At 39.5% G+C, this 27,398-nt stretch overlaps 1 protein-coding gene across 1 annotated transcript in view; it reads right to left on the bottom strand.

Moving 5' to 3' along the window:
- The window catches only part of DGKQ (diacylglycerol kinase theta), a 100,691-nt gene that overhangs the window by 56,482 nt on the left and 16,811 nt on the right, over positions 1-27,398 (bottom strand). Inside the window, exons 2-6 of the mRNA XM_026100521.2 lie at positions 22,121-22,200; positions 10,585-10,684; positions 5,636-5,721; positions 4,794-4,919; positions 3,284-3,437 (exon numbers count right to left, since the gene is read on the bottom strand). Coding sequence (XP_025956306.2) covers positions 3,284-3,437; positions 4,794-4,919; positions 5,636-5,721; positions 10,585-10,684; positions 22,121-22,200 — 546 coding nt within the window. The remainder of the gene's footprint in view (positions 1-3,283; positions 3,438-4,793; positions 4,920-5,635; positions 5,722-10,584; positions 10,685-22,120; positions 22,201-27,398) is intronic.

The following is a 27,398-nucleotide window of genomic DNA, read 5'->3' as shown; positions in this document are numbered from 1 at the left end:
GATATCATGCTCTCTCACCTGAGTTTTAACAAGCCCTCCTCTAGTAAAAGTTTCCGTAGAAAACACGAGTTTTTGTGTGTGCATCTCCCTCCTCCCAAAACAGAGGCAAATGCTTCCTTTCAGATTTCCATGCAGGACAGCGGACAGGATCGCCAAAGCAGACCCCATCTGCTACTCCTTGCACTGAAAAAGTAAGGAAGAGGAGCCAGAGAGGCGAATTCAAGCTACCCAAGACCACAGTTCTCCCACTGCTCAATTCAGCACCCGCCTAGGGAAAACCAGGTCTCCGAGGGCACATCAGTGACACATCAAGCCACTCATACAGCATCGTCACAGAAGAGGACAAGTTCTCTTTGCAAGTTTCCCATCTCAGACCAGGTACAGTGGCAGACAAGCATTGCTTACAGAAGCCTGGAAATAAACCTTACAGTTTACAAAAAGCTTAGTCACAGAAAAGCCTTACAGTAGCTTGGAAATAACCTGCAAGTTAGTGAGTGTGCTTGCATGATGCTTCCCATAAAAATGACCAACGGAAGTGCTAATTCCCCTCCAGCAAAACTGAAATGCTCCTCACACCCAGAAAATACCTGTAACACGTATGTGGTCTTTAACAAGATCCACCACCCAGAGCCAATTGCCTCCCCCTAGAAAAGGGGCAGCAACTCCCAGAAGAGCTGTCTTGAGCTTCCTCTTGGTCAAGCTTCCAGCAATTTTGAAGAGCGTCAGGGAGCTGCTACATGTGTGGCACATCCTGATAATTTTCAGCATATGCCAGAAGCCAGGGAGGTTTTTGACAGGAAACGTGGGTTTGTTATGTGAGCACCACCAACAACAGGGAATGCCTGGCCAGAGCGCTGAGCTCCCTTGACACAAGATGAGGCAGATTCCCAAGTCTGCCCTGAAGCACCGATCTGGACAGGCTGAAACAGCCAAGCAGTGATGGCATTCAGTGCCTTCATCAGGGACCTTCCCCCAGCAGGTCCCACGTGTGGGACGCCATGGTCACACCATGGGGAAGTGCTCCCACCACGATGCACCAGCACAGACAGCGGAAGGACTCAGGCCTCCAGCGAGAAGTCCTGCATGAGCCTCAGATGGACGTGGAAGGTGCACCACGGTGCCAAGCACGACGACACCGAAGCTGCACCCTGATAAGAGCGTACTTGGTGCTCAAATAAAGTTGATATAACAAATAAGGTTGAGCACCATGAGCTAAGGAAAAACAGAACAAAAACGCGATATGCACACCAGGCCACAAGGCTGGTATTGCACTGCAAGTGTTATTTGCTGTGCCACAACCATGGCCCATTACTTGAAAAACAAACAAAACAAAACGAATACCCAAAACACTCACCAAGATGGCAAGTGCCACAGGCAGTCGTCCAGCCCAGAAGGATGCCAGGTAAAAGCGCATTAAGGTACTGGAAGCGGTCCAAATTAAGTTACTGTATATTCCCCTTTTCCCTCACATCTGTTCCTGATCATCAGTTAATGAATGATCTGCACTTCATTCTTTAATTTCAGAGTATAAGACACATTCTAACTACAGGAAGGCAAGAAACATTATTACTTCAAATAATCTGAGTGTGTGTAATACAGACTGGTACAGTCGCATGTAGCCTAAGTTTTGCAGTGGAAAACATTCTTTTCCATCATTTAAAACAACAAAGCAAGAGACCTGAAGGTGCAGCTGTAAGCCTGAGAGTCTGTCACCCAAGCAGCTCTGTATTAAAGTTTTATTTAGAGGTGATTCAAAATGAAAAAAAGAATGATCCTAACAAATGAGTACACCATTTCAAAAAAAAACTTAGATAACATCAGAAGAGTCACACCAGAACGAGACTATTTAAAAAGTTTGTGCTTAACTTCTGTTAATAATAACATAACTTTATCTTCAATAAAGCTATCGGGAAACTTTTCTAATACGTAACAATAAACCTGAATCAAGATTTGTAACAAGCCTTCCAGCAAAGCCAAGTTCATCCAGGTTGTATATTTCTGGTATTTCTCATGTTGGAAGTGTTAAAAACACCTTCACTTTCAAGTATCTGCTCTACTTCTCCGTCCCTGCTACTCCAAGCAAACAAACAAAAAAGGTTAATGAGAAAACAGACCAAAAAAATCACCAGAGAAACAGACCAACCAACAAACAAGCAAAAGACAACCCCCCTCTGCCTTTCACACTTTTATAGGTCCTTAGGTATATCTGCTTTATGCAGACTTACAGTTATGCAGTTTCTACAGTAACAGGACTGCTGCAGCAGCCTCTGCATATACAGATGCACAGTTCCTGCTAGCAACCAACTGCCTTCGCATGCACAAAAACAGTCCTAGAAGTTCGACATCAAAGCAGAAAGCTCAAGAACAACCTGTGAGGCCAGGAGAAAAGAAGTTGCTAACATTTAATTTCCAAGGCTCACCTTACCTAAACTTTCCTATTACATTCAAGCACAAAGAAAAACTTTACAAGAACATGCTAATCAAAATATAAATAAAAAATGATTTCAATTGCTTGAAAAGATTCTCCTGTACCAAGAGAACTGTTAATCCAACACATACTCTAGATGGCAGCACAACGTTACTTTGCTAAATGAATAATTTCCTTTCAGCACAGAAATCTTGAAAAGGCCTTAATCGAAGGAGGAAAGGGAAATATTTGTGTACAGGATATCCCAAATAAAAAGCAGCATGTATACCACCAAGCATTTACAGCAACAATAACCCTAATTTGCCAACCACACCGTCAGTTTTGAGGTTTATGCTTTCTTTTTCCCTTTAAGCATGGTTTCTGCATTACCTTAAATAATTTCAGTAATCACTGCTGTGTGTACAGGTAAAGACACCAGATATAAAATGGCACTGAAAACATGTTCATCAGTCCTCTCTCAATTTTTGCAAAAATAAAATGAACTGTAACATAAGAGGAGGTTTTGTTCAAACTCTTACTTATAAGAGTTCTGTTCTTTTCTTGCAAGCACAGTAAACCATTCACAAGTTTTAACTCCAGCTTTGTTGGTAGGAAACTTTACTGTGAGAAAATCAAGTCATCTGTATGTTTGATACTAAAAGAATAGCTTTCAAACCTGCCCTGTAAACAGTAAAGTTGAGGAATTCTGCACATAGTCTACATTTAGGATCTCTATCCTATACTGCCCAGAATTAGCAAAAGATGATAGTACATCCTCAAAAGCCAAGGCAAAATTAGCAATCACATGTTTCAGTGAAATATAACACTAGGTTAAACACTCAGCAATTAGCTGCAATCAGCTACAAAAGCTTTTACCTGGTTCTGTTTGCAAGTTCTCTGATATTCGAAAACAATGCAGTTTGCTGAAGTTGCGAGAATATAATCGCACACAGCTTGGAGGAAGAATCATATTCCTTAATCTTCCAAAAGTACATTCTGGTGTGACAATTATGTAGCAAGCAGCATGAGCCTACAAGTAGAAGCACACCAGTTAAGCACTTATCAAAACACAAAGAAAACGAAAGTGTTTGTAACACAATATACACTGGTACTCCAAAAAGATCAGGCTGGAACACGTATATCATTTCAATTTCAGTGAAACCAGTCAGCCATTTTTCACCTCAAATTTTAATTTTTTCCATTAGGTTTTTATGAAGAAAACATGAAGAAATCCCAAGTATTACAAACCTGCTCTATTACAAACTAAAGATTTTTAGACAGCTCTCTGGAGAAGAGTCTTCTGGAGAGGACTGAGTCTCAAGCCCTGAATCTTACATTCTATAAATGTATTTATTGGAGAGCTGGGGCAAGGAGAAGGATAAAGGAGTGGACAGGTTATGAATAGCTTGAAAATAGCAGTATCTTCTTCCACAGTTGCATCCACTTGCAAATTTAAGAGAGGTTTCGGGAGTTTTATTCTAAGACCTGACTGGCTAGTATCCACTTTGTATTTGTGCTGTATGTATATTCAATAATGACTGAAGATATCTTTACACATGCGGCCACGCAGCATGTTACACATGTGAGACTGTTCTCAAAGCCAGCTTCCCCCACCCCAGAAATTATGAATCACATTAGAAAAACAAAAAAAATAATAAAACTATTTTTAAATGACTCAAATCATACCTGAAATACTGAATAATCTCAGCCTGTTGTTTTAGATAACTATAACATAATGAACCTCCCTGTGTATTAAGAGGCAGATTAATGATTTTATTTCTCAAATATACTTCTCACTTGCCACCCCATCTGCTGCTCCTTTGCACTGCAATTGTACTTCACCACCAGGCAGTATTCAGTGGATGGACCATCTTCTATCTAAACAGCAGATTGTACATGAAAAGCTGTGGCTTTCTTGAGAGTTACTGAAGGATACCATCACATTGCATAGGAATCAAACAAAAGTTATGCAAAAGGAAAAATGCAGAAACCAACAGTCATTACTACAAAAGCTCACAGTTTAAGAGTATTCTACACTGAAAAAGGAATAAGCTTATTGAAATGACATGTCTCTGACCTTATATAATGCATGTGATTTAAAAGTAATTCTGATTTCACACAGCAAAAGCAACAACACCCTTGTAAGGAGAAACTTTTAAGTCCAATGGAATTTAAATTTAACGTTTAACTGTGATTTTAAGAAATGCCCCATGTTGATGACTAAAAGTAAAAAAAAAGAAAAAGAAAAAAGAAAACAAAAAAAAAAATCAGACTTTCCATCTAACACATAAATATCACCAGCTCCAGAATTCGTCATGGTGTGAAAAGCCCAGGTCTAATAGTTAATACAGTTCTCTCATAAATACACCCAAAAATACCAACATACCAGAATGCCACACCATTCACATCTCATGCCAGACAGCACCTCAGAGGAGCCACAGGTTTTTTTGCAAACTTCGCAACGAGCACTTGAAGAGAGATTTCCCTCCCTCCAGTGGTGGTGGTAAGTATCCTAGGAAAACACATCACAGCTGAGCATTACACCAAACATGGGATGCAGAAGCATCTTTGTTCTAACTTTCAAAGGAGCAATTCAAACAGCTCTGAGAAAAGAGCAAACAGACTAGGACATTACGTATTTTCTTACTAGAGATATGATCCTGAACACTCTTACATTTCATAAAAAGCTTGCATATCAAACTATGCCCACCGTGCTTTGTCTTCACAGACCACCAAAAAATATAATTCTTAAAAAAAATCCTGTATTTTATAGAGAAAAATCAAAGCCTTGCTCAGACAGACTGGAGAAAGCCTGAAGAACATGATAACGTTTGAAATGTCCAATTCTGTGATAACAATGCATCCAACAGCTCAACATAAAGGAAGAAAAACCAATTCCATTGCCAGTTTCTGCAATTCAAGTATTTTTGTAAGATGCTAGATTTTTTTCTTTTTCCTAATTACAATGTGGCATACACAGCACAGACATTTCAGTAACTCTTCTATAAACACCATAAATAGATGTATTTATTCGAATTTAAGTTCATCTCACTGTTTGCAATGCATTCTAAAGCCACAAATTCCCTTCATCTACAAGTAAGAAATAAAAGTGCTTCGGCAATCACCAGCATAAAAAAGAAAATGCCAAGGCTCCTCCCTCTCCCCTACAGCCCTTGTTTTTACACTGAAAATGTGCGACTACCCTGCTCCATAGGCATTGGTACTTACATGGTCCTGGTGGCCATCCTGGTGACACTGCCGGCAGTCACTACAAGCAAACAGGATACAATCGGTATGCACATGTAGCTCACAAACTAAAAACATGAAAATAAGAAAACTTCTTTAAGTTTGAATCCCTGGGTTTTTGCACCTTGTTCCTCTGTCCCCCCCCCCATCCTTCCTCCACCACTTTTTGGCACCGTTTTCTCTCCCTCGTGCTCTTTTCTGTTCAGCAAAGACAGACAACAGAAGCAGCTGATTGTTACTGCCCTGTGCGTTGTTCAGTTCCCTGTGTGTTAAATTGATGCACCTAGCAAATACGACGAAAGGCAAAAATTAATTCTGCTCATAAGCACTTGCCATATTTCCTCCAGTACAAAAAGTTAAATTTATAATAACCATCTGGCTTACTGCAGCTTTGTCTCATGGTTTCACAGGAACAGCTGCCTTCTCTAATACAGTAATTTCTTGTATTTCAAGCTCACTTTAATTTAATCGTATCTAAAAATGCTGAAGGTTAGGAGACCCTCATTAACAGAAAGCCTTTCATCCACATCCAAATACCATCAAGTCCTAAGCGTAAGATAATGGTCTTCCTGAAACCACCCTCCGTTAATAAATGCTACTCTTGAGCATGCTAGCTTTGCAGGAGCGTGTTCAAAACAAAACATGCTTCTCTGATAGACAGCCCCTCTCTCCCCTCCCCAAAATAATCTGATCTTTAGCCTCAGAACCACATGGAATTAAACAGAGATTGAGTACAACCAACAGAAAGACAGGGATTAATCCTTTGAGTTGTTGCCGAGTTACACCAACAGCACAACTACAACACTCACGGCTTTCTTGCAGCACTGATATAGCGAGTATTTTCCAACATGTCTCATTTGTTTCTGCTATTTGCAAGGTGATACACCCAAAAGTCAAAACGTGCAAAATGACCGGGCAATTGGATTCACAGGGAGACTCCCAACAGCCAGAAAAGAAATTTTACTCAAAATAAATCTTCTTTATCATCATAACATGATATTCAGTGGATTTAATTTTAAACACAGAATAAACTGGTGCATTCAGCTCACAGGAGCTTTGTTCAAGCTGTCTTTGCATACTGTAAGTCGCCAATTCATTGTCAGGAGAAGGAAAATGTTCATTTTTTCAGAGCATTCTTCTAAACAAGTTTAACGTTGCCTTCCAAAATGTCTATTAGATCCTTTAGCTAGGATAAGTTTTAGTGAAGCCTATCAAGCTTTATGCAAGTTTTCCCTTTTTTTTGGATAAAGTACTTTCATTTTTTAAAAGTTGACTTAAACAAGTATCAGCTATAAAAGAAGGGAGGATCCAGAAAAAACAGCAAATATGCTATATTCCAAGCAATCAGTCATAAAAAAAAAAACTCTGTAAGTAAAAAACTCAATGCCTAGCTTTGTAATTGCAGGAAATAGAGAAGTTCTCTAAGGACTTTGTAAATGGATATCTATGAAAAGGATTCAGCTATAGCTGCTTTTTGAAGAGTTGTATATACAAGTACTCGAGGAAGGCATCCGATTTTGCTTTGAGTAAATGAAACAAGTCAAGATTCAAATTCTCCAAGGTTTTTTTTTTGGTTGTGTTCAAACAAGTCATTGTTCCAAGCGTAACAGAAAAATCTGAAGACTGAGACCTGAAGATTGGATGGTGGCGAACGTTAGCCACGCTATCTGAAAGTATCCTGAAAATAGCATTAAATTACCCAGAGCATCACATCTCATTTTGAAGTCAATCTCCAAGCTCTAGAAAAGGCACCCAGTGTTAACACTGTCTTACTCAAACGCTGCAGAAAACCATGGTCTACCACCACACGAAAGCAAAACCTATTTTAACAGATCTTACTAACTCAACCACAAATTTTCACAGTTTCCCACAATAATGCATGCCTTACTGCTTTAGAGAAGTCAAAAGCCTCTTTCCGAGGTGTGACACTGCCCCTCCTTTGCTTGAACAACTTCTCGCCAAACCACTTCCGTAGATTTAACACAAATATTTTACAATTTTGTAAAAATCTAGCTTGAGGGCAGGTTAGATTCTTTGCCTTCTGCCCTCAGTAACACTAAGAGTTCCTGTAAACCAAATTATGGCTTCAAGGAATTAACAGAAGTGTTTTATCATTAATTCTGCTAATGCAAGCACAGCACATAGATCTTTTTCCCCCTGCTTTCAGACATATCTGCTGCTTCTGACACAAGCTCCCCAACTCAGTAAGAAACGTGTGCATATGAAAGGCAGCAGTGACACAGAAGGAGTCAAGAAGAAAAAACCTGAAGACAACCTCCCCAACGATAGGAAAGATACAGCTGGTGGTGTGTAAAGATCAATTCAAATTAGGGGCCTACAAAAATACCAATAATAATAAAAAAAATTCATCTTTAGCAGCCCTTCCCTGAGCTACATGATTTTTTAATTGGCAACAGAATGAGGGTATTCTGTTCAAGTTAATCAAGAAAGTACTGTGAATTGCTTCTTAAACGCCAACAATCAAGCTGGTTTATTTGAGATACATCAACTTGGCAGATAAATCTTTTAAATATTAACGGTTCTCCCTCAAAAAAGAAAAAATCCATCCTTTAAGTAAAAACTTTAATGAACAAGCAATTTGCTACTCCTGATTGATGCTTAAAAAGAAACTTTGACAACAGATCCAACACTAACAAGTGTTTGGGTTCCTTCCTTTTCTTTTTCTTTCCAGATTTTCTTCTTGGAAAAAAAAGAGGAACACTAACCATTATGAATCAATCCAGCTTTAACTTTGCTGAAAGTGCTACCAGCGAATGCTACAGCAAAAATAACTATCCAAGGCATATGAGTAATTTTCAGCAGAATTTGGAGTTCAAATACCGTAACAATTTTTGCCTAAGTAGTGTAGGTACTTCACCACACTATAGTTTAATATTCATACATGCTCATTATCCAGAACAGAGATTTCAGTTCCTCCCACACCCAGCCAGTGTCCTGTATTTGTCTGAAAAATTTCACTTTCTTTAGAAAACAGAAAATTTAGAAATCAAAATTTATTTTACTGTAAAATGTGAAGAACATAAACCAAAATATTTATTTTAAATGGACATCTAATGTCAATCATTAGACCACAAAAGGTAATTTCATCTTAACCCTCCCCTTTTGTACCTTAATTATGGCAAAGACTTCAACAAAAACTCTTTAAATTTCAATATAACAAGAGAATGTTGTAAGTGACAGCTGACTCTTTCTATTAAGCACCGTTATTAGAAGTAAGCAAAAAGAAAGTTTAACGTCTAAATTTAAAAGCTTTTACAGTTTTAAAACAGATTACTTTGCTCTTGAAAAATATTGTTAGAATTTGTTTTAAAGGATCTTGTATGTTTTAGGAATTCAACCACCCTTTTTAACCACAATAGGGAAAAATGTCAGAAAAGCAAATTGTAGACTTAGTATTATTCAGAAATGGCAAACAAGGTCATACCACACAAAATAAAAATCCTGTTTAATCCGCACTAGGAACACAACTTCCGAACCTTCACTGAACCAGAGAAGAATGTCCAAACATTTGTAATACCTAAATACAACAAATAATTTCACATGTTTCTTGTTTAAAAACATTTAAATGAAAACCTCAAAAAAAAATTCTGCCTTTGCAATGGATTCAAAGTTAACACAATAGAATTAAAATTTTAAGAATGTAAGATCAAAGTTTAGATTAAAATGTATCAGTAAACTAAAACTATTTTGCATGAAAAATGCAAATTATTAATGAAAATTATTTTCTTTTAAAATTCTTTATGCTTGTTTAATGCCAGATATAAGTTCTGAAGCTTATAAGCAAAGGTCATCTGAAAAGACTCTGTGGTATCTATAGCTTCATGACCATCCCCCCAATTCATCCAATGCACGTGGTAATTATATTTAAGTGACAGACTGTGATGAGCCAGAAGACTATATTTTACATTCCTTGCACAACTCACAAGATAGAAGCATCAACAAAAACAATGTACCTCTATGGCTCCAAACTCTCTGATCAAAGACAAATATTTCCCCTACATATATATGTAAACAACATAACAAAAAAGACAATATTTTTAGCACAACAGCAATTTTAGCATCTCAAAAGCCTACAGAATTGATTCTTCTCTCAGTATACTCTTTTCTTTTTTTAACAGTTCATAGGCAAGATTCTAAAACACTGAATTCTCTTCAGCCTCACAACTGCCACAGAACATCAGAAACTCAGGGAGTTCAAAGGAGACACGAAAGAATTAAGGAGTTGCCCCAAATCGAAACCAGTGAAGTATTTGTGCCAACACGTATTTCAAATCAGCGGATCCTGAAATTCTGGTGTTAGGGTGATTTATTTGATTATTATTATTATTTTTACAGAGAGTCTATGTCAGAACACTCAGAGCAATATTATTTTGACAGATAATATTTTCAAATACCTTTCCATCTAAGGCACCATAACCGCTTGGCAAGGAACAGATTTTTGAGACTGCCAACACAGAGAAAAGTTATATTCTATTCTTTTGCAGGAAGGGGGAGGTTTTAGAAACATGAATACCAGATGGTCCCCTGTAGCCAAAGCTTCCAGTGGAAAACTGAAATAAATTACTCCAATAGGAGACGTCTTTATTTTGCAGTCAAAGTGTCTCATCCTGTGTACCTCTCAGGCATGGGCTCATAGCACACCACTAAAACCACAGACTCGCTCAAAGTAAATTGGAGGAAACCTAAAAGACAGTATCCATGTTTGACAACAGTTTCCTTAATTTAAGGTACCCTTTTCTATGATCAGTTAGTGCATGATAAACAAACCAAAACGTCTCTCAAATGCAATAAAGGCATAGTCAACTTTTCCATTAGCATACTTTACATCCTTTTTGTGTGTTCGCATATCTAAGCAAAGTGTACATTACTGTATAACAAACAGACAGCTGTATAAGTAGGTAGTAGGTTACCTTCACATCGAAAGGCAGGTGAATCTAGCGACTTCCTGCACACAGTGCAAAACTTTCTTTTATAATGTCCTGGAGGCCCAAAACAGTGTGCAACTGGAACCTGCCAATGAAGAAGACATGATATATCATTAGCCGCAACCTTCAAAATGGCAATTACTATTCATAGAGACTGCCTTATCATGCAAGACAGTATAGTATACGCAATGAGGACTTAAGCAAGTTTGAGAAGAAGTATACATCCAAGTCATTCTGTAAAAAATAAATCATATTTGGAAGGACATATTTAAAATATTTTAAAAATACATAAAATATTTATTTTAAAATATCTATTAAAAAAAATCTAAGTATATATTTTAAGGGCTAGTCAGTTTCCTGATGATTCATTGTGCCATGAATCTGAAGGGTTCCTTTGGGTTCTGTCTTATGTAACTTATCTTGAAGCACAGCTTCTTAGTCTAAGGGTTCTTAGTCAAAACAAGGTCCGTAAAACAGCAATAGCTGCATATGTACAACCACAGACAAAATATCCTGAAGATACACACAAGATAGTTCTTAGAAGCTCAAGACTGCCAAAATCCAGTCCTCTCCACATGCCTTTCACCTTTTCTCCTAATACAGCCCAGACAAGTGGCTGACCAACAAAAGCAATAGCCCAAACACAACCTTTCAGAGCCTGGCCAGTACTGAAATCTAGCTCCAAAGTACATCAGTACCAAGACTGCAGGTGACTGTAGAGGGGAAAGACGACACATTGCAAGATCTCATTGCTAAGAGCCACACCAACGGTTTTAACTAATGTATGTCTAACATAGTATACTCTCAAGCTAAAACAATGGTGGGTTCCCCGGATTATTGATTAATAAGAATGAAAGTGATGGTACCATTTTAAGGCAGAGGCAGAAAAGAACAACAGAAAAAAAAAGACTGAAAATGAAGACTAAGAAAAATACTTCAGTTTTATACTTGTTCTGGAGACCATTCTTCCTACAAAGAAGAACATCCTTGCCAAATTCATATTCACACTAGAAGAAAGAAGCATAATTGCATCTTTAAACTTCCAGAATGCAAATGACTTCCATAACACTGTTCAGTGATTTATGTTAATAACTTTTCAAATTTTTAAAACTGAAAGTTATGTATCCCCTTACATCATGACCACGGCAACCCACATATCCTTCCTGTCAAAAATACCAGATTTATCTTCTCGTTCTTGAAGCACAAAAAGTCGTGACATATTTCTAATGAAAGCTGACAAATGGTTATTTAAGCATAAAATGAAATTAATAGTTTCCATTAAAAAGCTGGAAATAATGACTTCAGATATTGCATCATCACAGACACTTTCTTTTCCTCCCAGATGCTCTGGTAGATAATCCCCCAAAGTTATTGAGCAGGATTTGAGTGTTTTTCCTTGTATATTAGGGTCTTCCTGTGAAATACTAGCAGAAAATCTGACACATACTGGAAACACAGCATTTGACAACCTAGAAAGTCCCTTCTAAATATAAAGGTCTAATTCCCACCAATGTTTTTGCCTCTGGACATCCAAGCACGATTTTGCTAAACAATTCTGTACTTGAAGCATGCGCAGTGAAATAAGCAAGAAAAGGTTTTGGTGTGAGGGGAAGAGAACATCACTGCAAGTTTAATCAAGTATGTGGTTCCTCTAATCCACCTCGGAATTAATTTCGGGGAGGTAAAGGAAGATGAAGAGGGGTGGGGAGCACGCCCACTCTAAAGGACCTGGAGAGGATCGCGCTGTGCAGCCGAGAAGCAGCTTGGATCCCTGGCTGACGAGGAAATTGTCTGTCCAGATCCCAGGCTCCCCAGCACACTGGGCTGCCAGCCAGCCTGCCCAGAGGAGTTCACACCGGCATCTCCAAAATGATACATCACAGAACTTCCATGGCTCCAAAAGCATCAAATTTTTTGCTTTTCGGACCAGTCTGGGATTTAAAAAAAAAAAAAGAGAGACAAACCATGCTGTGGATTTCCGTCTCCTACTGCCACCCAAACCAAAAGGAAATTTCATTCTCTGCACACCTTCGTTCAAATTGACACAAAGTTCATGATCAGCTTGAGTTATTCTGTTTTAAAATCAGAATATGCTAGCTATATAATGCATGTTTATAAAAAGAAGATATACCTTTGGAAAAGGATAACATTTCTCAGACAAGCTGAGGGAACTTAAACCAAACTATCACAGATTCTGCTCAAAGCAGTCCTTCCTCAGTCTTTATTTTTCTTGGTGCTATTTCTTCAAGGGAAGCACACTCCTCTCCTGAAAAACCCTTCATAGGGTTTTTAACCATAACACACAAGTTACTTGGCTTAGCTTTTTTGGATGTAATGAGCCAGAAATCTCAACCAGCCTTCAACATTTGAGTGCCATCTTCAAGTCACCTGCCTGCATTACTCCCATGACAGCCCAAGGCGCATTGGAGACAGCATTACTCAACACAGCTGCATTTTTGGGGAGATCAAATGCAGAGACCTTCTCCAGCTCCAGATGGCTGAATAACCTGCTTTGGACACCCGGCATGAACTTGCAATCCCCTCAACAACCAGTGCTTACAATACAGAGAACTCTTTTTATACCCTGCCTTGAATCTGCCTATTTTATCTTATACGTGGCATAGAAATGCAGGATTTTCCTTTTTGCTTTTTGTTCGAGTGTTTAATAAGAAAGAAAAGCTTTACTGAAGAAAAGGGACACTCCATAGACCAAAAAAAAAGTTTCGTGAAAAATAGTGGCTATTTTGGGAAAGGACTTTGGCACGAGCCAAACTCTTATTCAGGGTCTGGCCATATTTCTGTAGAAGACTCAAAGGAAGGAGACTGTGAGTCTAAACTCTGCAGTTGTTCAAGCCCTGGCGACATCCTCTGAAATCTCAAGCCAATACTAAAAAGAAAAGACAGCAACTTGCTCAGTGAAAGGTGAGGTGACACTGACTTGAAAATCTATTCCTTCAGCTTCCTTTCTGAAACAAATCACAGAAACTTTGTTTGCTACTAGCGGCCTTTTAACTTGCTTCAAAAGTGACAGGTATGACACTACTGCAGAGCTAGTGGGAGACAGGACGGGAGGAAAAGGGAAAGAGAGAAAATGTAAAAGAGGAAGGGACAACCTCACAACCTCATGAACTAATCAATCACACACTCCTCCTTCCAGCAGCTGCCTCGGTTCCCCCCCCCAACATGTTCCAAGCATTCTGTGCATATGTATGTATGTATGTATGTATGTATACACACACACACACATGCACACACTCTCTTAAGATTGGGAAAGCCAAGCAGAAAGCATTTCAGAATCTGAACTGATACCAGCCAAAGAATAACAGATAACCATCAGTGTAAATACAGCAAACTACAGACACATTGGGTGGTCTATAGAGAGAAAAATTAATAATTGATGTACGTTAAAAAACTGCTTTCCCAGTAGGACTACTTAAATTACTTTATGTAAACCACTAAAATCAATTTCCACAGAAAGATGCAGAAACTTTCTGTTGGTAATACTGTTAAATGACATCTAAGTGCCCTTATAGTATTGATCAAATGTCTATTGACAAAGTATAATGGTAACACTCCAGCATGTACTCCAGAATGACCTTGTATTCCTGGACAAGATACTCCTAGTTTCCTGCTTTGTTTCCTGAAATCCATTAAGATACCTAAAGCAGTACTGCACGTAACACATTTCTGTACAAGTTTTTATCAACTTGTAATAAAATCAGATCCTATGGAAATCTAAAACTTACAGAGTATAACCCCTTTGGTGCTATCCATGTAACTGCACAGCAAGGCACCATGCAATTTCATCACACAGAAAGGCAGAAACAAATTCATCTCGAGCAACAAACCTTTTTTAACCTTCAAACATTTACCATCATCACAGAGCTACACACAGGCACGCTATTTTCGAGAGGAAAAAAAGGAAGAGAAGGAACTGCCTTCTGTCTGCAGTGCCTTTTTAAATTGCTGCTCATACTGAAATGCCACAGGCTAGCAAGCATGTAGGCAAAATTATTATTTATTTAGTTATTAAGTGCTTTTAAATATTTGAAGTATTTAAGTATTTGGGTATTTTCCCCTGAAATGGAATCACTACATACAGAACAGCCCCGTTCTCACCCAAGCTGCCTGGCTCATGCAGAAAGTCAGGTTATGACAAGCGTTACTGGGCTGCAACCTGCCGGATATCTCAGTGGGGAGGTGCAGAGTTACAGGAACGGCTGTTCCTCGTTGTGCTTCTGCAGTCCCTTGACTGCCAGCTCGAGCACAAGAAAGAATTTAGCCTGAACCCTCTATCAAGGACTGCCAGGCTGAAGTAAGAATGACAGAAATACAGATATAACAAAAAAAGTGCAACAGCTGCTGACTTGGGCTGTCTGAAAAAAAGAACAACCTGCTAAGAACTTCTTCCAGGCCTGTGTCTAAATATTATTTTTCCCACGTATCTCCTCCGCCATCATATCAGAGAGATTTGCACCATTGGTAGGATTTTGTAAAACATGCCAGAGAGCACTAGTTCCAGGGCCTATGGTAGCATTTGGCTGATTAGCTTCAAGTAGCAAAGGACACACAGAAATGAGCATACAAACACCTTCACACTAGACTGCAAAGGTTGAGCAAAGGCAATTTAACTCAAGGTCACTAGTTTCAGTTCAGCAACACCATGGCATTTTAAGGATCAGCGCGACTTGCCACCAACTGTCTTCACGAAATGCTCAAAAGATAGTCGCATGGGGTCTTTCACAAAGACTGCTTTCAATCTGAAGGCAAAAAATAATTTAAGAAATGCTGATAAAAATTAAAATCAATGAGCATTTCTGAAACAAGAGCACCTACATTTCCTGACGTTTTAAGTGCAAAATGCTTCCTTATTTAATGTTCCTAAGATTTGTTATGATGACATAAACCTCTCCTCTCTAGATGTACTCAGGGTGATGAAACGTGAGCACATCCCATGATTATTATGTCCAGGTAATTAAGTCTAGACCACGTGTCTAGGCCATACCCTCTCTGAGGGAAGCTAACAACTGGAAGTGATTCAACTTTCCACAGTATTGACATCTTCCTCAATTACTCACTCACTGCTCAGTAATTCTAAAAACCCTTTTGTTAGCTTGAAGCTTCCCCGCTTCTAACATTGAGAGCTCTTTAATCCTAGAATATACTGGATTTTGCACTGTTCTTTCTACTTTTTTATGTTAGGGATAAAGCCTATAAATTACGTTTTACCTGTGTCCAAAATGATGTTCTCCCTCCAAGCACTTGTTACCTCAAGTTGGTGTTAAAAGGCAACTTCCATTATGGAAAACTCACATGGAAACTTTGAAATTGGGCAAGAATATTATGTTAAATGGTGTCATAGCATATCACAGCACAGGAAAAGAAAGAAGGTTAAATACTTAGAATGAGTAATGAAAATATTAATTAGGGCTAATGCAAGGGAATAATGAACACACCCATATGCAAGCATTTTTTTTCTCCATGCCATAGATCTGAGACAGGACATTAGGCCTTATCTACATATATGCAAGCAAGCTCTCTAGGATCCTTTGTAATGGAAACTAGATAGCAAATTTCATAGCATTTCAAATCAGGAACTCATGATACTTGTATCAGGAAATAAGATTTGTATAAGAGCTTTCCACTGTAATTTCAAGTTGCTTGGTCTAGCGGTTTTTGCACTGCAAATAGAAGCTGACATTTCAGAGATGGAAACACTCCTTCCTTTTATTATTACAGAGGAAATCAATGCTCATCTCCTGCTATCAAGATAAAGAATTAAAAGAAACAAGCTTGATAAAACTTCATAAAATTCCACACTATTTCTGAACTTGCAAAGTCATAAGGAGAGCTAAGGGGCCAGTCTGGGAGTTGCAGCTTGCATCAAACTTACAGCAAGACGGGGAGCTCTTGCGCTTAGAGTGTAGGGTGTGCACAGTCCTTCCGTTTCACTTCAATGTCTGGCTGCCACTTTGGGCAGGAAAAGGAGAAAAACTTGGAGTAGAGAAGAGGTTAAAGGCAATCAATTTCACACCTTTTGGGGATTCTAAATTATGCCATGGGGTTTTTACACTCCAGGCAGTTGCCTTGTTGAAACAATGCAGCTCACAAAACTACAAGTCAGCTGTTTAAGAGTCAGAGACAAACCATTCTTGGTGAAGCCTGTCAGGGCCATCAAGCAAACTTCAAGGTAAAATCAGATCAGTCCAGAATCCAACCATTTCTATGACGTCCTGCAAAAACACCTCACACCAACAAAGCCTCTTTATCACAGTCAAGTAAAAGGGGAAGATGAGAGGGAGGAAAGCACTTTCACAAAAATGTTTGTATGTCAAAAAAGAGGAAATACATTAAGCATACATTTCATGCAGTCCAGTTCATGTTACAGATATAATTTCTGCCCCCATCCCCAAAAGCATTAGTATACAACAACATGGGCAGGATAAAAAGTCCCTTGATAGATGCATGCCAAATACTAAATAATTCTAAGACATGAGAGATAACAAAGACATGTCAAACTGCTTATTTAAAATATCTGCATTTTGGCCTGTTTTCTATGAGAGCCTTCCAAAGGAAGCACAATAAAGTAGTTCACCAAGTATTCACCAAAGCATTTGCTCCCCACGTTGGAATAAAACCTACAACACCTGCAACTACTGTTACAGAATCACGTAAGGGGTTGGGTTGGAAGGGACCTCTGCAGATCATCTGCTCCAGCAGGATCAGTAAAGCAGGCTGCCCAGGGTTTTGAATAACTCCAAGGATGGAGGCTCCACAATCTCTCCGGGAGATCTGTTCCAATAACCACCGTCGCAGTAAAGGAGTGTTTTCTTACATGCAAGTGGAATTTCCTGTGTTTCGGTTTGTACTCACTGCCTCTCAGCCACTGGGCACCACTGAAAAGAATCTGACCCTTTCATCTTTATATCTCCCTGTCAAATACGTACAAATATTGCTAAAATCCCCCTGAGATTTCTCTGCTCCAGGCTGAACAACCCCAGGTCTCGCAGCCTCTCCTCCTGTGACAGACGCTCCAGCCTCTTAAACATCTTTGCAGGCCTCTGCTGGACTTGCTCCAGCAGGTCTGTGTCTTTCTCATACTGGGAAGCCTGGGCAGAGCTGGACGCAGCACCTTGCCTCACTGGGAGCAGGCAGAGGGGAAGGATCACCTCCTTGCACCGGCTGGCCACGCTTTACCTAATGCAGCTCAGGATACCACTGACCTCTGCCACAAGGGCACGTTGCTTGCTCACAGTCAACTTGGCGACCGCCAGGACCCTCAGGGCCTCGTTTGCAGAGCTGCTCTCCAGCAGGTTGGCCCCCAGCCCGTACTGGTGCCTGAGGTTATTCCTTCCCAGGTGCAGAATTTGGCATCTTTGTGAGATTCCTGTCAGCCCGTTTCTCCAGCCTGTTGAGGTCCCTCTGAATGGCAATGCAACCATCTGGTGCAGCAGCCACTGCTTCCAGTTTTGTGTTGTCTGCAAACATGCTGAGGGTGCATTTGGTCCCATCATTCAGGTCATTAATGAAGATGTTAAACAGTACTGCAGCCAGTATTGATCCCTCTGGTACACCGCCAGTGACTGTCAAGGAATGATTTTCCAAAACTGGATTCTAAATTTTTTCCTCTCTACTCTCCAAAACAACCATTCAATCCAATCATATCAACTTGTAATTCCCAGCTGGTTATGCTCTTCTCCATGTGTTAAGATGTCTATAAATCATTTGAAACAACATTCCTTAAAAGCTAATTCTGTGAAGTAATCACACACAAAAAAACCCAGACATTTCAGAGAGCTGAATGAGAGCGGGGGATTTATTAGACAAGTGAAGCAATAGCCAAACTTTTCCATCTTCTTTGTCTCCCACTTTGTTGGGCTTCCTAGCACTTCTTGCGTGGGGAAGACAGGGAAAGAAAGGAAAGAAAAAAAGAAGGGCTGTCAAAGTTTAGATGCTGCTGTTCTGTATCTGTTAAGTATGAAGCATCCAATACAGAATGACTATTGGAAGTGTTGAGAGGGAAAGTTCCTCTAATCTGTGTATCCTTCCTTCCTCTTTGCTACTTCCAGTTTTTTAGCAGTTTGAGAAACACAGTAACCAATCCAAATAACCAACTATGCACAGCCAAATCCAGCACCTAGAGGGAAAGAATCAGGTCAGCAAACAAGACCAGCACCTGCTCACCTAAGCAAAGACCTCTGCGAGCAGTAAAATCTTTTTCTGTATCACACTCTGTGAAGGCAACTGCCACCCAAATTCTAAACTTCAAAGTTTTTATTTTTAGCATAGCAACCTTGAAGAGAAAATGACGACCTAAACAAGCAATTGTCTATTCCAGACGTCCTGCCTGTGAGAACAAAAGAACCTAAGGAAATGTTGTGAACAGTCTATCAACAGTTCATGACTGTTAAAAACAATTACGCTAATACACCAGGACAACAATTACCTGAGAAAAAACAAGCATTACAGATGTCTAACTTCACTGAAAACCACTTCTGAAATACTCTCATGCCTGTTTGGTTTTCGAAGTACAGTTATATAGAAAAAGCACACACTTAAGGCAAATCTAAGGGGGAAAAAATCCTGTAAGACAATCTCATGCCTACCTAACAAAGATGAAGGAAATAAAACTCTATTTCACAATTGGTCAAAGAGGTTTTGTTTTCATTGTTACTTAAGTCTGTTTTTCACATATACTTCAGAGTAGGCAAATACCTGGGGAAATATGGGAGAGAGGAGGTTTGAATTTGGAACAGTTGCAGAGACCTCATGGGTGAAACAAATCATACCTCCCGCAAACCGTCAAAACAGGAACTTGTTTGTAAGACTTACCCATAAAGTCTGGTTTTGAAAATCATGACCTGGATCCAGTCTAAAATACTAAATGCAGGTGAGAATGATTAGTAACAGTATAAAACACTTCTTAAGGCAGCCTTAAGATTGAATTCATCAGAAAGTGATCTGAGACTGGATGCAGTCATGACATGTTTGCAACTCTGTGGGCCTTTTACTTGACCCTGGAAATGGAATCTTACTCTCAGGAATGAAAGTTTCCATGGAACATCTACTGAAAAATTATTCTCTGACAGCTTGACTTAGTATCAAATGACACACATTCTCCTGAGCTTTAGGAATTGCTATCTTCTCTAGATGAAATCCAGGAGATTATGGGAAAAAGAAGTAATTTCTGTAATACACTGAATATTAACATATTAGGAAAAATTATCAGAAAAAAGTCCCCCCTGTGATCCCACCTACATCAGACCTTTTCATAAGACGACACTTGCAAATAATCCAAAAGGAAAGCAAAGATATTACGGAAAGAAAGGAAAAAAAAAAAAAAAACTTTCCGCACAGCCTATAAACCATCATCATTCGTTTTTGCTCTGTTATGTTTTTAAAGCAAGTGCCAAGTTTTATATTTACTTGACAGAGATTTCACGCAAAACAATGTCTCCCATATGGCAGACTTCACTTGCACAGCAGACCAGGATTAACGCAACTTGGATGATTGCGTCAAGGAAGAAAAGACTGTCCAAAAGAAATGGCACAAGCTAGTATTTTGAAATGTAATCATTATAGTTCAGCATGGATAAAAAGTAGAAGACCCTTTGCAGCTAAACACAGCAAGACTAAACCATGGACAGCTTTGAGGGCAGAAAACAGCAATCAGATAAGGCAAATTCCCCTGCACAGCAGGAATATTTATCTCATTATTTATTCTTTAAGCATAAAATGTAAAGTGTTTTTGTTCGGGTGAGTAGAGAATAAGCACTGGCAAAAGAATGAAAAAAAAACTAGACTAACGTCCATGACTGAAGCAAGCAAAAGCATTAATGCATGGTGAAAACGCTGCATCTAATGCAAGTGTAAAGCGACAGATACTATTCTGAACAATAAATAAAAGTTAACTTCACAAAAAAGCAGTCACAAATGTCCAACACTCTGACTCTCCTCTCTGAATTAAATCAAATGTTTCTCAGTTGGATTTGTACCATCCTCCTAAAAGATCTTTGCAAAGATACCTGTATTGCCTGACTCATTCTTCCTTCTCCCATGCAACATGTGACTGCTAGCATATTGTACCAGTAGCAGATGCTAATTGTTAGTAAAAGCATTTCTCACTATCTACAGGTCCATTTATTTGGGATTCTAAGACTTATGGCAATATTTTTTGATCCACTGGCAACATGCTACATACCAGATACCTTCCTGCCAATATAAATTAATACCTCTGAAAATGAAAATGGGTGGGGGGGAAGGGGAAGTGTGTAATAAAGGCTGCATGGCATTATCATATAGTCAAACTCAGCTGAAGAAAAGTGCGTGGCTAGCTTCTCTCTGTCCACTTCCCATTATTCTACCACAATGCCCTCTTACTCAAAATCAAGTACATACTCCTCGCCTTAAACCTACTGGCAGCCTCTGGGCTACTTCTCACTTCATGTTATTGGTTACATTTTGTTTTTAAGTCCTCCCCTCCCCTCCCATGTTTCCTAAGCACAGAAGGACCTGCAAAGCTATTTAGGATAAAGAAGGGAATGCACCCCCCCCCCCCCCCATTCTGAGGTTTCCAGATCTACACAACGAACATCTCGCAAAAATGTGCTATTAGTCAGTTATGTCAGTACTGCTCATGACTCACTCATTCTGATTTTACAGCAAGGTCTAACTTGACTTTTGTCCAGCTCCTTAAGATATTTGTATTGCTTTACTACTTATTTAGAAAGCTTCTAACCCCCCACTTTCCTTCCTTCTGAACTTAGCTTCTTCAATATTGTAGTTACATCACATTATCTTCTTCTAAAGTTGATTCATCTTTCACACCTTCTTATAACAAGCTCTTAAGTCTGAAGTCATGCAGGGGAAAGAGTCACCAGGCATGTGAAAAACAAGTACTTCATCAGTAACCTAAATAGACAAATTCGCAAACATTTCCATTAATTGAAGCCCTGTCTTCTGATTTTTTGCTTTCAAAATTCGAGGTTTTTCATGCATTGATTTTATTCTCTTGGGCACAATAACTGAGATTCAAAATGTGTGCATGAGCAAATCCTTAAGGTTTAGCAATCTATAAAAGCCAAACTACTCCTTCACCAGGCAGAAAACCTCTAGCTGCAATTGCTGTAAAAAAAATCAATGGAGTACAAAGATCTTCTTTAGTATGTTGCGCTGTATGGTTTTCTGAGTGCACTTCACATCAGTCAGTCACCACACTCCATTACAGCAAGTCATCCAGGTAATGACACATACGTAAAAAAAGAAAAAAAAGTAATATTTAAGGAATGCAAATAACCACTCGTCAGACAGTCTGTCTACAGCCACTCATTTGCAGGCAAGTTTGAAAGGGAATGTAAAACTTTGCCTCTGCATAGTAAAAAAAAAACCTTCAGTGATGAGTAACATATTTGACTTAAACAGTAATATATTAACAAGCCACTATGTTAATACACTGTGGTCGTTAGTGATAAATTTGTGCCATTATCCTAAGAAAGAGATGTGACAGTGTGTGCTTACTCACCCTTACAAGGCTTGGAGCAATACATGAGCATGGTATCTTCACATTCTTGAGGCACTTTTCATGAGACATGAAGTTGCAAACTACGGAATAAAAAATAAATGTTAGTTAGTCTTTCAAAAACAAGGGACATTTGTTGAAAACTGAAGAGCCACACGTAGACAAATGCAGTTAGGAACACATCTTTTTTTAATCACATTAGCTCTCTCCAGCTTTGAACAGGTACGTGACTGTCACACATCTTGCAGCGTGTGAACTGCAACTCGTTTTGTTACTAAAATGTTCGTGACAGAAAAGTTAGGAGGAAAGTTTATCTCTGAGTGAGTTATCTACAGCAAGTCATTTTCCCCTTCTCTCCATAAGCACCGAATGGGATCTTAATATTCAGAAGAGATTTTAAAGTAACTGTCTACAGTCAGAAATAGTAATTTTGGTATAGCTAGAGTAGGTGCACATGCTTGAAAATGAATTCTTCTACAAAATACTACATGCGACAGGAATCAATGGGAGAAAGCACAGTACTGTTGCACACCAAGAGAAATGGAGGAAGGAGATGAAACTAGAAGACACTGGTTATACACAGTTTTGGAAGTCAAGAGTGCTTAACTATTTTTCTCTGGGTGGAACAATAGGTAAGGGTCCCATGCAAGCTTTACAAAACACACCTTAAAGCAAGACTGTGTTTGACAACAGTTTCTCACGGGGTAGTATTTTCCAATTTGTTACTGTGAACTTACATGATGTTATGCTGTGCAAAGAAAACAGGGCATTCACTATTGCATTTCCACTGCCTAGCATTAATTAGGAAATAATAAGCTGTGCAGCTATGGCTTTAGAGCCCTCCATGCCTCAGAAGCACTAAACATGCATTTTCAGGCATCTCCATATCTCATGTGAAAGTACAGCCTGTTCCAAGTGTTTGTGGCAGAAAATTTTTTGTGATTAGCAACTGTTACCGTACACAGGAAATGTTCACACATCTCTGCTTTTCAGAGGCTTGCTGTAACATTTCCTAAGTTTCACCAGCAACTGGAAAAAACAACCCATTTCAAGTTTCCCATCTGCAATCCATGAACTATATTTATGTTGCTGTTACTGATAGTATGTGCTAGTGCCACCAAAAGCAGATATCTCTCTCTTCCCCAGCTCATTTACTTGTCACTTCACAATACCACTTCTCTTACGCCAACGTAAAGATTTAAATTCAGCTTCGTTTCTCTATGTTTTACTGTCAGCCTGCACAAAGCAACCTTTCCATTTTGTTGGCACAAAGGCAGGGATGACTCCTTTCATATTAGTACCATCTTAATGTGTTTGGTAGGCTGAGGTTTGCTTTTCATTAATCTGCAAGCCAAAATAAAACAAAAAAGTAGTGCAAGTCACTAGTGCATACAAACATGTTATTTGTCATCCATGGCAGAACACAGAGCAACTACTGCATTGATGAGAGTCTTGAAACACGAGACTTCTGCCTCAGTGCTACAAAGCATAGCATGCAGCGTCATGATTGATAGTATTCCTAACTACATGGGGCAGATGAGGAATAGGAAAATCACTAAAGGGACAATAAAGCAAATCCCCAAAGCTGAAAACGTGGATACCCAACACATTCAAAGGTTCTCCCTCTGGAATAAGGAGCATACACTGATTTCATCTAGTACATCAACACAAAGGAAACAGTGGAACAAAGTGATTGCCCAGGCAGAGGAAAGATGTCCCTCCTGACCCCAAAAAACCTCTTGGTAAAATCTCACACAGAGAGTTGGTGAATGTCTATCACACTTCTGCATGTTATCACAACACAGATGTAGAAGGACACAACTCAACCACTCTTCAGCTCCCTGCAACATTTCAGTTTGTGCTTTCATGGGAGGCAACTGGCTGCCGGGAGAACAGGTCTGCAGGGTGTGCTGGAAAAGCCACCTGCTCAGCTAGGAACCAGCCTGGATTTAAGCACATGCTCCCAGCACTACGTGAACACATGTGCCCCAGCTGTTTGTTTAGGTGACCTCTTCTTTATTTCACAGGCAGTACCCAAAGCCCAGCCGAACCTGCCCTGGTCAGAGGGACTGACTTCTGCATGCAGAAGTGTGCAGGCAGACCTTCCCAAGTCATGCAAATACCCATGAAAGGCAACAACGCCAAACTTCAGACACAGACAGGCCTCTGCCAAGAGTGTCATTAAGGAGTCAGTCAGTCAAGGAAAACGATCTCCGTGGCTACTGAAATTCTGTCAAATAGCAGCATTCTCCTTCACTTTTCTGGCTCAGAGGCCAAAAGGGAAGAAAAGAGCAATGCACTGCAAATTGTTCCCAGAAATTTTATGACCTCCAAGACATTCCTACACAGAGAGGAAGCTGCAGCCACAGAAGACAGCCCAGGAGACCAGTATCTCCAAACAGTTACCAGCTTTCTTCCAAGTGCACGCATTACAACTCAATACAGAAGTTAACCAAGCCCTAAACAAGCATCTCGGGGAATTCAGGGAATACTCTAGGTCGGGCTGCAGAAATGACCCTCCTTCCAAGGGTATGGGTCTTAGGAGACATTCCCCATTTATCCAGACAAGTCAGGTTACCACACAACACTACTCAATTTTCTGCTCATGGTGACAGAGGCAGCCAAGTATGGTCCTGCATAAAGACGGCATCCCATGGTTCAGCTGAGGAAACACGGCAGGGCAGAGAAAAACATACCAAAGAACAATTTGAACAGGCAACTTTGGAGAAGCAGTAAAATGTAAAGGTGAGTAAGGGTTTTAATTATTTAACTGAGTACATAAAGAAAAGACAACTCTCAGAAATTAATGAGTTTCCTAAAATTTCAAAGGAAGGACTGAAGCATTTCCATAGCATCAAATTAAAGAACATAAGGAGACAAACACAGAAGGACAGCAGTGCCTAAACACAGATTCGAACATTTTTTATGAAAGATTTGCATAATTTTTTCAGGAGGTCACCCCTCCACTGCTTGTCACATGCTTCAAATTCAGCAGTGAGGATTTACTCTGGCTAAGTGTCTTTTTACTCTCCCACAAAATTTCTCATGGGTTGAACTAACTCTCATAAGTCACTGTTTTGTTTTTGTTTTCTATATTCCCCAAGAAAACAAATAAGTGGAAGCAAGCAAAAAACCTGAAACATGAGCAGTATTTGGGGGGGGGGGGGGGGGGGTGGAATCCTAAATCTGTGTTAGCACTCCCAGATCAGCAACACATGTAAGCCTGGAAATTCTAAAAGCCAGGAGGGGGATGGTATTTTTAAGGGATGATCTTTGATCAGGGAAAACAAACCAGAAGATGTTGTGTGAAGTTTCTGAAGATGGAATGCAAAATTTTGAGAAAACAGCATTTAAAAGAAAAGAGGACAGACTGTTCTTTCTATTTATAGTAAGAGGCTTTTCGTCGTACATTTAATCTCTGTCACAAGCTACAGTAAGATACATCTATGGATTGCCTAAGTCAAAACAAGGCAATTTCAAACACAACTTTCAGATACTGTATACAAAACTGATAGTTTCACATCTAGCTTGAAAGATTGGAGTGTTAAGTTTACTCTTTAGCTAAGCATTTTAAGAGCTATCAAAAGTACCTAATAGCATGGACAAAGAGACAAATATTTGGGATGTATTTGAAGAAAAGAATGTCCCTAAGCTTCAAACAATGCATCAAATGCAAGGTACTTACATTCACGTTTAAGCTACATGAAGCTATACAACACCAAGGGGGAACGAACACACATGATTTCAAGGGAGGCTGAAAGAATCCAGAAATTTGCTTATTGACAGGTTTGGGGACTTGATATGGTCTCTCTGAGCCATAACTGTACATTCAGGTGTATAGCAACCGCATTTGACAACTTTCCCTTGTGTCCCTCCCCCCCCAATAATAAATAATGACTCCAGTCTTGTGAAAAACAGATATTCCCAACATACAGCAGGATGACAGATGGCCAGCAGGCACCACAAAAGCACTTCTATACTCCCTCTCTGTCCACATCAAGGATGAGACATATTACCAATTTTATTTATACACTTATTTTTTCATTTGCTAAACTCTTAAAGTTACAGCTACCAGCTGTAACTGTACACAGCTGAAGTTTGCTCTCCAAGAGGATCAAGAAAAGTTAATAGGAAGACCAAAAAGGATTTCGTCTTCTCCTTGATGTGACCTTTTCGACAAAAGAATCACTACGGACCTATTCACGTGTGCTCTTAACCCCATGGCATTTCTTTCATTTCAGTAGGCACCCCGATGTTTTGAGCCTACTGAAAGCATCTGCAAGAAAAACTGAAATTCTTCCTCTGACCACATACTCAAAGGGTTTCCTGAACCTGGGCTTAGCAAACATTTCCCTGACCAGATATGCCCTAACATCCCCTCTTCCACTCTGCCTCAAGTTCTTATGCCCAATTAGCACTCGCCAGTATCACAAGTGGGAGTAAGTCACTTCTTCCAACAATTACTTCTTGCTGTCTTTGCTCCAGGGTAGCATAACCCATGGCTCTGGAGGAGATGTTCTGGTACTAATACAGCAGGCAACACCCTCCTCATTGCAACAGGTCAAACTGAGGACTCAAAAGAGCGAGCTCTTGCACCTGAAGACTGGGGCAAGTTTCTGTAGCAGAGTGTCTCTCAATTCACACCTTAGGTGCACTGGTACCACAGCAGACCCACAGCAAATTTCACTGACTCCCAAGAAGTAACACCAAGTCTTGGCCAGCGGCTTGTCACAGATCTGGCAACTGGAAAAAACCAATCTCCCAACGTGAAGTGACAACACCACCAATCCTTAACCTGCTTGAATGATTTATCAAATAATAATTTAACTTCATGATGCACATTTGTGAGTGCCCTAACTAAACTGCATTCTGCTCACCTGCAAAAACTGTAACTTTCAGCAAGCTGCGACCAAATTTCCTTCTAATCTTCTAACAAAGGTCACAGATTACTGAATGACCTAGTTAACTAACTTTATTGTTCTTGTTTTTAAAACAAGCCATTAGCTCAGCCACAACATTCAGTAATACAATAGTTTTCCCAGCAATCAGTGTACACCAATTTTTTCCAGAAATGAAAATTTTAAGGCCAACGTATTACAGAACATACTCAGCTCGTTAATGGGGACATAAATAAAACTAAAAGAAGAGTAATAATTCTCTGAGGCATCTTGTTAAATTCAAGGACTTGGAAGAAATCCCTGTCTCACAGGGCTTACAGGACAGGATAGTTTGTCATATCTAGGAGTACTACATAAATGAAAACTCTCTACAACTCTCTATG

This window comes from Dromaius novaehollandiae, chromosome Z, assembly GCF_036370855.1.
Source record: "Dromaius novaehollandiae isolate bDroNov1 chromosome Z, bDroNov1.hap1, whole genome shotgun sequence".
Lineage (NCBI taxonomy): Eukaryota > Metazoa > Chordata > Aves > Casuariiformes > Dromaiidae > Dromaius > Dromaius novaehollandiae.
The sequence above is the reverse complement of the archived record's forward strand: the minus strand, read 5'-3'. Positions and strand labels throughout refer to the sequence as shown.